The following is a 15,019-nucleotide window of genomic DNA, read 5'->3' as shown; positions in this document are numbered from 1 at the left end:
CTGCTACCCAACACCACTTTGCTGCCACTAGAATGCATGGTTAAATATAGGAGTGTGTGTACCCAGCATGTGTTGCAGGCAGATATTTTCTAGGACCACAGTTTCTAAGATCCCAGCTTCAAAGATGATGGAGCACAATTGTTAAAGGCGGTGATCTCAATATCATGTTTCTCTTATTTTTGCTACTGAATAGAATCCCAGATCTGATTTCACCCAAGAGTGTAACAGCACTAGAGTTTTCTGCATTTGAATTGCCATGATGTGGCCAAGAAGGGGCATGAAAATGTATGCCCCAAGCCTCTGGTGTGGTGTGGTTCCTCTGCCCCATACTGTCACCTGCGATTCTCTGAGTAGTGTGACTCCTCAGCAAGTGGCATGAAAAGGCATTTTTGCCAAAAATTTCTTTCTGACAAAAAAAAATCTTATGAATTGCATTAATTATAGCCTTAATGTTTAAACTCCCTCAAATTAGCCTTAAAGCAAACAAATCCCCTTCTCACATCCCTCTGTGATGTTACGTTGCTCAAGTAATTCATGGTACATAACATAAAATATCCGTCAGCCGTCGTATTTGTGCGCATTTATTTTACACATATGAATTGCTTTCCAGTTTATATAAAGATTGTTTTAAAAGTCATCCCTTGCTCCCAACACAGTCATTCCCACAACCACGAGTATCATTTTATGAGTGTGAGGATAGAACAAAATTCCATCTGGCATGCTGTTAATGGGCACTGTAACAGTGTCACAACAGTGTCACCTCCAGAGGAACCGAGATCATCACTTTACAATAAGCCCTGCTCTTAACAGTTCAAGGAGCAGGAGGAAGTGCAAACCTACATTTGTCATTTATCAATCTAACCTGTCATATTTACAGTGATTAATTAAGACACCAGTACGTAGGTGCCGATCAAGGAATAAAACCACATCATGAGAAAGAGTGGCAGTTGCTTCCGCGCCCCATGCACATTATAATTACAGTCCCTTTATTAGACCAAATACAAGCTTTCTGCTTTGCCGTTGCATGCCTGTGAGAAGCTGCTGTTCATACTTTAAGTCATGTTATCTGGCTGGCCAGGATTCTTTCTGCAGAAAGGTATTCAATCTTATTGTGCAAAGATCTGCTACGGAAAAGGCTGATCTCACCAACAACATGGTGTCCACAGTGCCAACAAACGGTCCCAATACAAGTGGGACACAAAAGAACAGAAAGCAAAACATGGCAGGGTCAAGGATGTCCGTTTAAATGAAAGGCTTCGTTATCAAGTGGGAAACTTGTTTTCTGAGATCTCAGTGTACGGATATGTGAAGCTTTAAGAGCATTTCTGCGTATACCTGACATTCTCGGAATTGGTTACCCTGAGACATACTGTCCTTTGTTTCACTGTTTTGTGCTATTCCTGTGATTTGTTAAATGTTTCAGTGTGGTAAGTCTTGCGTACAAAACGCACAGTACAGTCTTTACCAAGTAAAGTCTCACTGAAGTGAAAGTAGTCTCTTCATTTTCATAGATGACTTGAAGCTAAAAACAGTGATTGAAATACTTATTCCACTGGAACACAAAGGAAATAATACAGAGGTAAAGGCTAAAAAATAATGAAAATATATTAGATGAAAAAAATGAACACACATGGATATCATGCACATTGATGTGCATTTGTCCTGGCCAAAACCAGGAGTGAAACATCAGCCTTCCTCTGTACCCTCAGAGGCTTTCTGCCTTGAAACAGAAGCAATCAGGATGTCATCGGCTTTTCATGTCTCAAGTGAGGAGAGACTGGTTAAGCTTCTAATGATCAGCCAGTGACTCAGAATATTTGCTTCCTGTTCCAAGATTTCAACCTCCAGTAATAGTATATGTGATAACGAATAATGCAAATCCCTCCGTATTGGCAGCAGCTGTCTCTAGAATTTCTTGTAGATATATCCAGGAAGAATATGATTATTTTCTTCCTTCTTCTATAAACTCAGATATTGAAAATATTAATCAAAAGGTTTAACTTTCAATAGCATGATTTGCCCTGATTAAATTCTCCTTTCTTCCTCTTCAATAACACTAAAAACGTAGACTGACAGGTTAGTTCAGAGTGGTGACAGGTGGCATGTAAAACTCGAAACGGTCAAGTTGAATGATTTGTAGTTATGTTTACATCAAAACTTCACTGTAGAGAAAAAAATATGTGGTTTCTACCCATTTATCAGTAAGTAGACACAATTTGCTTAAACTTCTACAATAATTCTACAAAGCCTTCCTCTTCAACTCCTGGGCAAGCATGGTGTCAATCTGGAAGGAGATACCTGCTCCTCCCAGCCCCTGCCAGCAAGCTGTGACAAGTGAAAATGAAAGCATGATGACAATATGACCAGAGTCTTATTTTTTGTCACTAACTCACAAATGGTAAATGTATGGCTTATTTCTCCTACTTTGAAAATCTAATATTTCTGGGTAGTTTGCAATGAATAGACAATAAAACTTCTTATAAAATCTTTCTTTTCTGTCATTATTTGCTGTGTCCTTCAAACTATTAGGGACTGAAAGCTTTTCTTTTATATCAAGCACTTAAGACTTTTGCTGGAGTAGAGGTGCTACAGTAACACAAGACATTGTTTCAGTTTTCTTCACTTATTCTCCAAGTCCCTACATTGTGTCAAAATGTATTTTCTTTTTAAATATAAAAACCTACAGAGTCAATTTCAAGAAATAACAACTTACAAAATATTTTTAAATTAAACTATTTGTGGAACAAAATCTCATAAAAAAGTTATACCAACACTCTGGATGTTGTCCACTTCTAAATAAAAAATTTAAATACTACTTAGTGATAGGAAGAAAGTTTTCATGTGAAAAATTAAACAAAAAATAAAACATGCTATTACTTAAGGTAATATTGACATAATCAAGTCCTACCAGTTCTACTAGCTGCTAGCAGTTCTTATCTATAACAGAAATACAGAAGACAAACTTATCTGATTAGCAGGTTACACAGAAATTGTTTACCTAACGGGTTATAAAATTTGATTTTGTAAATTCAATATTATTTGCATGACTATTATTTACAAATCATGTTGTTCTCCTCTCCAATCTCACCATGTATAGAAAAACTGTGTAATATTTAAAGACATTTCAGAAGTTCAATAATTAGAGATATATTTTCTGCTTTATTATAAATTAAAATCTAAAGTTTTACCTTTGAAACAAGAAGAGAAATAATTTCCTTAACAGTTTCTTCAATCAAGTCATCTATTTTTGAATGGTATTGTTGCTGTATTTCAAAAGATAAAGAAGCATTAGCATGTATATGAACACACACTTTTGTCCTAAGTCATAAATGGTATAAAGCTGATAACCCTGCCAGATCAGATTTACTTAAAATTATCATTTTGAACATCAGAGGAACAAACCCTTGAAAACGATCCACCCAATCAACACTTTCTTACATTCTGTGTTGAAAATTTTCCCATGTACACTGTTGAGTTAAGCAGCTAATGGGGTTATTATTTAGATGAATTGAGTTCTTATTCTTATTCAGACGAAGGAATGTGAAGGATACTTTTTGTCTTCTCCTATATAATTAAGGTGGCCATGTATTTTTTTTTCTAAAGGGTTGGTTTAGCTGGAGAAGCAAAAAGACTAGAATAAGATTTAATTAATACAGCATTTCATGTCTGACAACTCTCATTCATAAGTTATTTTAAATGTCCTCTAGAAATAAAATGAGCTCCAATTGTTCATCCTAAAAGAGCCTTTCTGTTAGCACAGTGAGCTGCAGTTTATACAAATCTTACAATATGCTCAAGCAAGGGCAAAATTAAAATTTCATCAACAAAGCAGAATAGATGGTAACAAATTAATAGGCCATAAAAGGCATAATAAACCCGATTTCATTCTCCATAGCCTTTCTCTTCTGCTTTTTCATAAAGAAGGTGCCTTTAAGTAAACGCTTTTAAAATAAATCTGAAAGACTTTTTAGATAATACTACAGAGTTCCCTCCTGAAATTAACAGGAACTAGGGATCCCATTCTGTCAAGGAGGCACATCAATTTAAACAGTAATTCTTCCTTTAGAAACACTTATCTGACAGCCAAGATTGTCCCCAACAGCCACTTCACAGAAAATGTGACTTGTAAAGACTAACCCTATCTTCATAGTTCAAGGCTACTTGGAACAGCTAACAGCATAATGCTCACAGTAAAAGTACTGAGGTCAGTATAAACATTAGCCTAACTTTGCAGCTGCCAGCTGAAGAGTTTTCAGAGTCGTTAAGTTTTTAAAGGCTATTTTTCATCTGTCGCAGAGTTGCCATACAACCCAAAACATTACATCGGATCTGCTTAATACATTTAGTAATGATTTTCTAAACAGCACACCTACCAAACCTGCGTTTAAATTAAGAGTAAAACTATGAGATGTGTTTGCCCCCACATATGCACCTGCTACAGGTACCAACACCAAGCGTGTTAATTTTTGGTTTTAATTTCTTTTAAAGTTTAAAAACACTTGGAAAATGTGAATACACATCTCAGACAAACAGCAGCAAACATCTTGGAACAGTGAAAGAGTGAATTAGAAATACATCAAAGAACTTTCCACAATTTATATTTTATTCTAACTATATTACTGTCTTGATCAATATAATATTCTCTTGATCTGCTAAGGACTTAAATCACCCCAAACTGTCTGTGATATCTGCTGCTTACACAGTCTCCAGAAGGCAACGATTTCTTACTCTCTGAAAACAGTAAGAAATTACTGTCCCACAGATGTATGTCAAAACTATACATATTCCTATGATCCATGAAAAATCAGTTTTCCTTCCCATAAACTCTCTGCAATTTTACCTCCACAGCACATTAAATTAATGGATCTATGTATATTCTAAGGTCAGTTCCTATATTTTTTATTTTCTTTTTTTTTTTTATTCCTCACCACAAGGCAAATATAATTTTGTAGGAATGGAATATAATCAGTAACTTCACCGTGTGACCAAGAAAAACAAGAACTAAATCAAATTGTTCAAAAATCACAACCAGCTTTCAAAATTATGACATTTATTTAGAAATAATTTTTTGAATTATTTTTAAACTGATTTTTTTTCAAGATTTATTTTGCAAACCATGAGATTATAAATTTTTTAACCCACTCCTCCTCAATGCCAACTTCCACTAAAACAGCCACCCCTGACAAAACAAAACTTCAGATCCTCGTGGAAGATTATTTGACTCCAGAAGACAGGCATTAAGAAGATGGCAAATATTATAGAATTAATCATAAAATCATATGCATGACAAGGTTGTATGCACGATCTTGAATCAGCACTTGTAGGACTCCAACTTTTCTACTTCTGCCAAGCTGGCTTGGTGAGAGCAGACAAATCCTCACCTCATTTCCAAACCAATTCATGGACAGTTGTGCCTTTCCATTTCTCTGCTGGCTGATGTGACCACAGCCCACATGGCATCTGAACTCAGACAAGTCAGCTCCCACTGCTAAATTATCTGAATACACATTGTGGAGTCTTTCGGCACCATCCCCAGGCCCCTGAAGGAGGTAATGCAGAACACAGCTCTGCCTTTCCAGCTGCCCTGGAGTAACTCCCAGTAAAATATGAAACACAGCTGCAGCTGTAGGAGGGACACGGAAGGAAACTATGCTTAGTGGCCAAGTGTGTCACGGGATGTAACCGAACGGGACTGCCTTTTGAGGACAATCCCTCTGGTCTTCCAAATGCAGCTCTCTGCTCCTACTAGCATTTGGGAGAAGGCAAAGTATTTTAGTGCCTTTTGACACTTAGGCTTTTGGGGAACAGAGGAGTTTGTACCTAAACCCTGTGGTGATGAACTGAGAACAGTAACTTGCTCAATCCTAGAATATATTCAATTTTCTTTTCTATTCTACCTCACTGTGACCCAATATTGGAGGTGGCTTTTTTTATATACTTATATACTTTGGTTTTGGTTTTGTTTAAAAGACTTTCAAGCTAGCTTTCCTTTGGTTGTTTTACGGTTGGATGGCTGTGAAAATAGATTGCACATGAACACCTGAATGGAAACTGCTACTGCCAACATATAATATTACATATTAAATCCTCTCTGTACTTTTACTCTCAAAATGGCTATAATCTCCTAGTACTTATGCAGTTAAATGAGTCTCCTCTTTGAATTGTATGAATCAAAATAGCTTCAGAAACAAAGTTCATCAAATTAAAGCCCACTTTTCCCTAAATTTTTCTACAGATATACATGGCACTGGCTGTGGCACATACCACTGAAATGGCACATCACTAATTTTTCTGCAAATTGAAAAGTATGTCTCTCTTCTTTTATAAACATGATAGGGTATTGTGAGGTTGGAATTCTGAAACAACTAAAATAGCTTCTGTACATGTTCCGCTATGAAGCACTTGGCAGTACAGACCAATGGCATTTGCTCTGTTCCTGCTACCCAGTTACACAAAACAACAAATAAACTGTGATTCAGATCTAAGGCCCTGCTTGGATCTAACAATTTGTCAACCTAAGTGGCCCCAGAAATATTTTCTATTTGATTCTTGCCTCCCGCAATATTTCTGTGTGATTCTTACCTATCGTACTCAAAAAGGTGAATGTTGCCAGAATAGTGTGGCATCTAGATCGCAAAGTTATACGTTAACAGGTTTTAAGCTATTGATTGCAAATAACAAAGGCCAAAAAGTCTCTGGATTGAATGTTGTGTGACAGAAAAGGTTTTCCTTACTGCTGCTATTCATTTGACTCAGGATACATGGACTGTAAAGGGGTAGCATCTGTTGGCTTCTGGTTCAGGAAAGAAGTGGGATACTGCTCATCGTACAACTACCCAAGATTACATACACTGAAACTAAGAAGCCGTTTGAGAAATAACAACAACTGGTATGTGACTAGCTGTCTTGCTGCACCCTTCCCCTGATCTCCATGAATTGGCATTCTGGTGGTCCATGAAGCAGGCTGCAGGCACCAACAGGTAGTATGAGATGAGGCCATCCTCCCCTGGACCTGCTTCTCAAACCCTCCTAAGGCAACTGTCAACCGATGCAGAAAGCATCCAACCAGTCGAGCTCTCTTTTAACACTGTAATGATTGTGCCTGTAGCCAAATCATGCCGTGCTTCTCTTGGGTTTTAAGATGATATCCAGAAGGCAAGGAGGGGACTCCTCCTGAATGACAGACTTGGCAACTCTTTATGAAAGTGGACTTAACGGGAAGACATTTTGGAGAATGGTGAGCAGTGCATGAAGTAAGATAGGAAAACCTGGGGATTCAATCAAATTTAAACTCTAAACTCAAGGTGCTATTATTGGTAACCACGACCAGAATGCCCTAATTACATGACAAATAAGAATTCCCTCCTATCTGACAACACAGGGTAAAAACTTCCACATTTGACTCTACTTGAAAAAAGTATACAACTGCTCATAGCTCTGTAGGGGGAATGAAAAGAGCATGCTGTATTCAAGGAGATGTTTGAGTCTAACCATCCCATTAAATAACACCTTCCATCACTTGCAGAATAAGGTGTAGAAATTGTCAGATGGATATTAAGTGTTGAGTTTTAGGTAAATGAACTGGCCTTTTAAAAAATGTTAACTCAGGCCTTATGGAATGCTTTTCTTGACTGGCAGAAAAGACTATGTTTGAGACTAAAATGAAGATGAAGGGGAGGAGGGAAAGAAAGGTAATATGGAAAAGGTTTCAAGACCAACGGGCTAAGTAGGAGTAATTTGACATGCCAGAGCTGCTATAGAGGAGTCAGAGATGCAACTGTTTATGTTACGAGATGATCTCCTGCCTGCTTTGACAGATGGGCAGATTCCAGAAGTATCTCACCCAACAAATCCTGAAGCATTTCAAACAACCACGATATCAGCTACAAGCAACTGAAAAGCCTATTTTTTCTTAATCTTTAAAAAAAGCCTTGGGAATGGAAGAAACTGATAGACAAGAATTCAAAGTTTATGAGAAAGAAAGAAGTTTCCACATTATCTGAAAATTTCTGATATATTAAGAATTTGAGATTCCTTTGGTTTATTAGACGAATTGGGATAAAGATTAATTTGAGGACTTTGAAAGTAGTATGTATTTCATCACAGGTATGCTAAATTGTCAAACCCTTGCACTGAAAAGAAGCATCGGAATCATTTGGGGTCGTGGTCAGACCTAGCAGGGAACAAGGACTGTATTTCTGTTTTGGTGTTGTGAAAAGTGTATGATGGAGCTTGAAAATCTAGAGAATGGGAAGATTTCAGAAGAGAATCTGGTGAGGGTCTGCAGTTCAAAAGGTAACTGCAAATGCTGAATTTGGCTCTGAGAGGACTGGCTGATAGTGCAGGAGGCATTGTCCAGAGCAGGCAGAAGGAATGGTGTGACTGCGGAGAATGAGGCCATACCATCTGTATGTAGGTCTTTGTGGAGGTACTGGTATTGCCTGTCTCCAACGAAGGGTGGGCATGGGTGTGTCTGCAGGTTACTGCTCGGACAGTAAGTAAAAGATGAAATGGTAGCATCAGCCTCAGGCAGAGTTGCTAGTTCTGGTTTACTTCTGATAAGCCTGAAACAAATAGTTTTGTTGCACAAAACTTTGTGACCTGGTAGGACATGACACTGGGTCTGAAAAGCAGACGAGTGAAGATGAATGAAGAATTCATCTGGAACCACCTTAGAGGATGAACAAAGAAAGAAGAACTGAGAAGCTGCTGATGAGTCTGTAGCAAGGTCAAGCTGTAAAGGAATTCTGAGGGCTACACTAACAAATTAACATGCAAAGCAATATTACAATTTAAAATAAAAAGTGGCTGTTAATAATCAGAGAAAAAAAGCAGGTTAAAAAAACAATGAAAAGACACTTACCCATTGACTAGCAAACTGGTTCATGTCACGGAAAACCAAAAGGAAAAATAAAGATGACAAGGTAGAACAGGAAAATGATGAATGTCTCATTGGATTGGGGGAAAAAAAAGACAATTACATCAAATACGCTAACTTAAAAAGATGAGTCAATAAAATGAAAAGGACAGTACAGAAATGGAAAAATCCACAGAAACAATACAACCAAATAATGCAAACGTGAAACTGCCCAAAGGAGATGTACTTCTCTGTTGCCAAACTCTGACAAATGCTTTTACCCTCTCTCCAAAACCAAATCAAACCAAATTACACTGCTAATGCATTAGCACAGCAAGAGCAGTTTTAATTTTATGCTGGTGGTCTCACCAGTCTACGCAGTATGCCCTTTTCACTTCACAGATTATTCCTGCCGAGACTGACAACATGGGAAGGACAGTAGTCAGTGAAGTCTATATAGCCTTCAAAAGCACATCAGTGCTCCACTGTGGAGTATCTACAGTCCTGGCAGCAGACTACTGCCAAAATGGTCCCTGTCCTTGGAGACCAAATAAAAAAATCCCATTAAATTATCTGATTATTTCTTTCCTCTATTTTTCGCATGTACACAGGCACAAATGCTGGGTGTACAAGCCATTTAAAAACAAACCTTACTCATTTAAAACCTGGCTGCAAAGGACAATGTTTTGGCTCTATTTCACTATTATAAAGGAGCCCTGAAGTGGGCTGTTTCTCTGCTGCAACCCAAGAGAAATTCCCAGCGGGGCTGTGAGTCAAGATATCCTCTGAATGTTCAACAGACTCATAGGTCAAAGAAAATAAATTACAGAAGCACTCTGTGTCTTCTCTGGTGGAAGATGAGGGGTTGCGTCTTGCATGATGCTTTTAGGGAGCAGTCTATGCATGCTCCTGTACAAACAGAGCTACGTGACACATTTCAGTTAGTTTGAAATTAATCTATTAAGGACTGTCTGCAGTGTGAGATGTTTCAGATTAACTGAACATAGGAATTAAACATACAAAATTCCACTTACCTCTTGCCCCCCATCCAGTATGCAGAGTTTAGCTGTTTGTTTTTTGGCATCAACTAAGACATTAAACATGGTACACAGAGAAGAAGGGATACGCAAGTCTGTTGATTTGTTTGTTTTTTGCAGCTTGAGTTCGAATGCAATTCTTGTTCTGTTATTAAAACACAATTCGTAATATGAGTCTCTCCAATAATTCTGAACAATCACTGTACAAATGTATAAACCTTACTAAACGTATTGGCTTAACAATGTACATGCATGTGAGAACATCTTAGAAATAAAATTCTGTAAGTGCAGAATATCCACCCATTCAATAAACAATTGCATTGATGGTAATCTCAAGGTTCTGCACTGCTTCAGCTAATTCAGTTGAATAATAAAACTATTATCTTCTTGCCTACTAGATAACAATATGCTTCCTTGTATGATGACTAAGAACAATTTAAAGCAATGAAAATACCCCACATTTTCTAGATCTGCTATGCTAAAATACAGTTTATCACACCAAATACTTGCTTCTAAGAAACATAATTAAAAAATTCTCCTCTGGCTTTAATAGAAAAGAGAATTTTATTGAAGAAAAGGAGTTAATTACTAAGCAAATATTAATCTTTATATTGAGAAGTAAGATGTACCAGGAGATACATAATACAAAAAACCTATTTTCTTCTCACACCAGTGCAAACAAGGAGCAATGTCACTGAAATAAATCATAATAGTTCAGAATACATAAATATAGAAGTAATGTTTTATTTCCACCCTTATTTTTAAATGTGAGTACCAGAAACTGACACAATATTTTGAGAAGATGGAAACAGAAACATCCTATTTCCATTTTAAAAACTCTCATAGATAGCATCACAATAACAGAAACATCCTATTTCCATTTTAAAAACTCTCATAGATAGCATCACAATAAGAGCTATAATAGAATAGTTCCATCATTCTTTTCTGAGTTGCTACTGCCTAATACAATCTATCCTACAGATATAATTTACTTTCTTTGTTACCTGACATACAGCGTCTTTGACCACACTAAAACATACTTAGCGTATTAACACTAGTATGTTATGTATTAACTCTAAAATATTAATACATTTTATGTATTGACAGTAGGATCATTCTGTAATATTAATTAAACTTTCATTTATTGCCACCAGAATCTTCTTGTTCGCTGCAAAAGCAAGCAGCAAAGATATCATGATTGGTATCACAGACCAAAAATCAATTCATAAGGAATTATTTTTGTAATGCCTCTGAGTTGTTAATTCTGTTCTCAGCTTCTGGTTGTTGATCTTGGCAGTGAGCCATTTTTAACCTATTTTGTGTGTACCATTAAAATCCACATAATCAAATCTGTATGGTGCAAAGTTTTCGACAACAACAACATGTGGCATTAGATTTATTGCCTAGGAGAAATCCAAGTATTTATATTAACACAATTGCCTTTCCCACATTAATCTGTAATAATCTTTAAAAAAGACGTAAGATGAATTTGAAAAGATTAATTTTTCAATAAATTACTTTAACCAATACTAATTATACACATCTTTGTATTTTAGTCCTGTTGATAAGAGTCCCAATGTAAAAATTTTTTCATTTTTTTCCAGGCTCGAGGTCAATATAATCAACGTATTACTGCATCTCAATGCTGTTCCTTTTACGGTTTTTAAGACTAAGATTATCCTGACAGTCTTCCAGACCTTTGAGATTTCACCATTTTTCTAAGATTTGTTGGATATTTGTAGTTGACTGAGCTTCTAACTCAAATTCTTTAGAAGAGATGGATGTAAGCTTACACGACTTCAATTTTAGTAGATATTGTCTCATATCTTCCTTTGCTACAGAGCTTAAACTTTTATTTCATTTGTTTTATCATTCTCCTTCCAAAATCAAATAGAAATGTTTGTGAAATGCTTCTGCCTTTTTTACCATGATCTCATCACTGTAGCTCTAGTAACAGGCTCATGTACTAAGTCTGAGGTTCTCCTTGTTCCTATTAGAAAATAATAAAATACTATGTTATCAGATTTAACCTTAGTGGATGTTAAAGGTTCTCTGTTTCTTTAGCCTTCTGTCTCAATGTTGTATATTTTCTGATTTACACCATTAAATCATCTACAAACTTTCTTTCTTTTTTCCCCATTCTTCTATGTACTTTAAAAAAAAAATAAATCAGTATTTTTACGTGTCTAGACTAAGCTTTCTCTGTATATAGGATCATGGCTCCTGAAGCACCTAATAGGAGAGTCCTGTAAATTTTCTAGACATACAGGCATTTCTTCTAAACTCAATGATATGTACCAAAAGCTATAGCAGAGATCTTTTTAGATTACCTATGCTTAATTTAAAAGATTATACCCATAATTATAAGACACAGCTCAAGAAAAAACCAACATTATGTTTTCTATAATTTCCAGAAGCTTAGCAATATAAAACTTAGTTTCAGTTGGATGACTTACAGATAGCCTTCTTTTGTTTATTGTATAAATGTAGAAATGCTGTATACTCTTTAATTTGTAATATTTTCCTTAGAGACAGTACTCTAAAATAATGACAACTTAAGCAGTGTTATTAACTGAACATAAGGAATAATATAGTAATGGAGAAGGGAAATGTACAAAAAGAAAAAAAATTTCTTCTAGCAGAATTCTGAGATTTGTTAATGTTTGCCACAAACATGGAATAGAAAAGAGATTTGTTTTATTCACTTCCAAGCGTCTATTCACAACATATGTAGAAATTCTCCTTGGTATTTCCTAGATGTTGCCAAATTGCTGATTGCCAGATGCAGGAAAATACACACAAGTCATGACCTCTTTACTGTTGCCCTGATTCCTATGACAGGATTTTGTTACAGATGTACCTCTGTGAGTCAGTATGGCTGTTCCTATGTTAATTTTAAAATCTCACCCAATTTTAAATTGATTGTTTCAACTGTACCTTTTAACGCAGGCTTCTATCATGTCAGTGGCCATGAGTTTAAGTCTCTGCTCTAAATGGTGGGCAAATTCTGGTTCTGGCCAGTGAAGATCAAAAACAAACATCTGCAGAGCATCCAGTTTCCAGAAAAGATCTTCCGATGTGGCTGAGCCATTGCTATAAGAAACAAAACAAAACAAAGTCCCCAAGAAACAGAAGATAAATGTATGGATGTCTATTCCAGTTGCCACAGAATTATCTAAGGTAAGAAGATTTCCTTATCACACCATCTTCCTCCTTTGCATCTCATAGCACAGTTGCTCTTACTCCAAGAATGTGAAAATGGTCATGGAAAATTTAAAATAATTCCCACTAGGGTCAAAAAAGTGAAGTTTTCTCATCTGTTAGCTGAGAAATATGACAGGCTAGCGAGGTAGATGGGATGTTGGGGAACACAGAAAATGAAGTAGCTCAAATTTTCGATCAATACAGGAAAAATAAAGGGTACAGGAGTTATGAATTAGTAAGGACCTTTTCAAGACAGTGAAGACTTTGCACATATGTTTCCTTGCCATCACACCTCTGGTAGATAAGCCTACCAAAGAAATGAGGATGCTAGTAGTAATATTGTAAAAGAGATACCCAGACAAATAGTCCTTTGATAAAAGCTCATTAATTCTAACTGAGGGAATAACATCAGATCCCGGTGGAAAAAAGAGAACAGAAACTATTTAAAGAAATCTGTGCACAAACAAAACAGGGGATTAATATGGCTCTATGTCATCTCAGATTGTCCACATAGTTTTAAAGTTCTTCTTCCACCCTGAACCGATTGCTAAATTTAAAGATATTTGCTTGTGATAAGATACAACAATTTAAGGCTAATCTTAGCAGTAACTACAGTTACACTTCCGCTGTCACCATGGATTGATTACATTTTCATGATGCATTGTATTGCAATGCCTGGGTTATTTGTTTAAGGACAGTTACACCATGCAGCATGGCATTCCAGGATGTTAGCGACACAAGCAACCAAACCTCAGCCTGACAGTCCCAATTCAGATCCAAATAGTTTAAATATGCCACTACTGCCATTTTCTTTCTTCTGCCTCATGACAAAAGAACATAATTATCGAAGCGTTAAGTGACCGTGGTTCTCATGGAAGGAGTCAGTGAGTGCTGAGCGTGCTCAGGACAGAGAAGGGTCAGACTGAAAAACAAACAAACAAAAAAATAGAAAGCACCTCTAATACCTGACCACCTAATGCACCCCTCCGACAGCACCGGCACCCGCCTAAGGAAAAGGCTGGCTCCGAGCGACCGACCCTGTCTTTGGCTTTGGTTTTAAATGGCATGAGTTTTGGTATCTTCATTGTGCATAGCAGGATACCCCACAGTTTTAGACAGGCTTTTTGGACATTGTGCATATTGTCCCCACTTATTTTAAATAGTAATTGTTAATTCCACATTATAGCATGCTCCTGAAAGAAAACAGCAGAAACAGGAAAAAGGCCCACGGGACTGCTAAGGTTACAACTTGCACAGGGGCATTACCTGTTACGGTTGGACCTGAATAGGGAGCACTTTTATACACCACTAAGTTTAATTAAGAAATAGAAATAACAAACCACCAAAACTTCTCAGGAAGTTTATAATCCTGTTAGACTGCTTCTTAAGTTATATGATAAGCAATATTGAAGATTTCATTACATCTGCTGTGCACGCTGGCAGTGAGTGAGGTTGTAGATGCTATGTTATACACATTATTTGATTCTAAGTCAATAATTGAGATGACAGGGGTAAAAGAAGAAGACAAATTATATAGGGACAGAAATGGGGACCTCAGTATATATATTACAGTTGATAAGAACACATATTTTCTAGAAAACAAACCGTACTTTCTCAAGAAACAGAACTAGCATTTTTCATCATCAGATTATACAATTTAACCATTTTTTATTCTTCCATAATTTTTTCTTTTTTCCCTAATGGAATTCCAAATGAAATTCTTTAGGACTCAGGAGGACTAATGTGCTCTCAATAACATCAACGTATTCTTATGCACGTTTACTCCCCGGTAGCCACTTAATTTGGTTTCATTAGACTACCAAATAAAGTTTTGCAATTATAATAAATGTAATAATAGACACAGGTTCATGAAACACTAATTCATCCTGTGAGAAACACTAATTCATTCATTCTCTTTTCA

The 15,019-nt window shown here is 36.5% G+C and overlaps 1 protein-coding gene across 1 annotated transcript in view; it reads right to left on the bottom strand.

Annotated features, from left to right (window-relative positions):
* LOC104165432 (calcium-dependent secretion activator 2-like) overlaps window positions 1-15,019 on the bottom strand; it is a gene marked incomplete at both ends in the record, with an annotated part of 66,970 nt that overhangs the window by 10,321 nt on the left and 41,630 nt on the right. The window contains 3 exons of the mRNA XM_009705070.1: window positions 3,189-3,263; window positions 9,892-10,039; window positions 12,832-12,987. Coding sequence (XP_009703372.1) covers window positions 3,189-3,263; window positions 9,892-10,039; window positions 12,832-12,987 — 379 coding nt within the window. The remainder of the gene's footprint in view (window positions 1-3,188; window positions 3,264-9,891; window positions 10,040-12,831; window positions 12,988-15,019) is intronic.

Source organism: Cariama cristata, unplaced genomic scaffold, assembly GCF_000690535.1.
Source record: "Cariama cristata isolate BGI_N322 unplaced genomic scaffold, ASM69053v1 scaffold668, whole genome shotgun sequence".
NCBI classification, from domain to species: Eukaryota; Metazoa; Chordata; class Aves; order Cariamiformes; family Cariamidae; genus Cariama; species Cariama cristata.
This window is presented reverse-complemented; position numbering and strand designations above follow the sequence as displayed.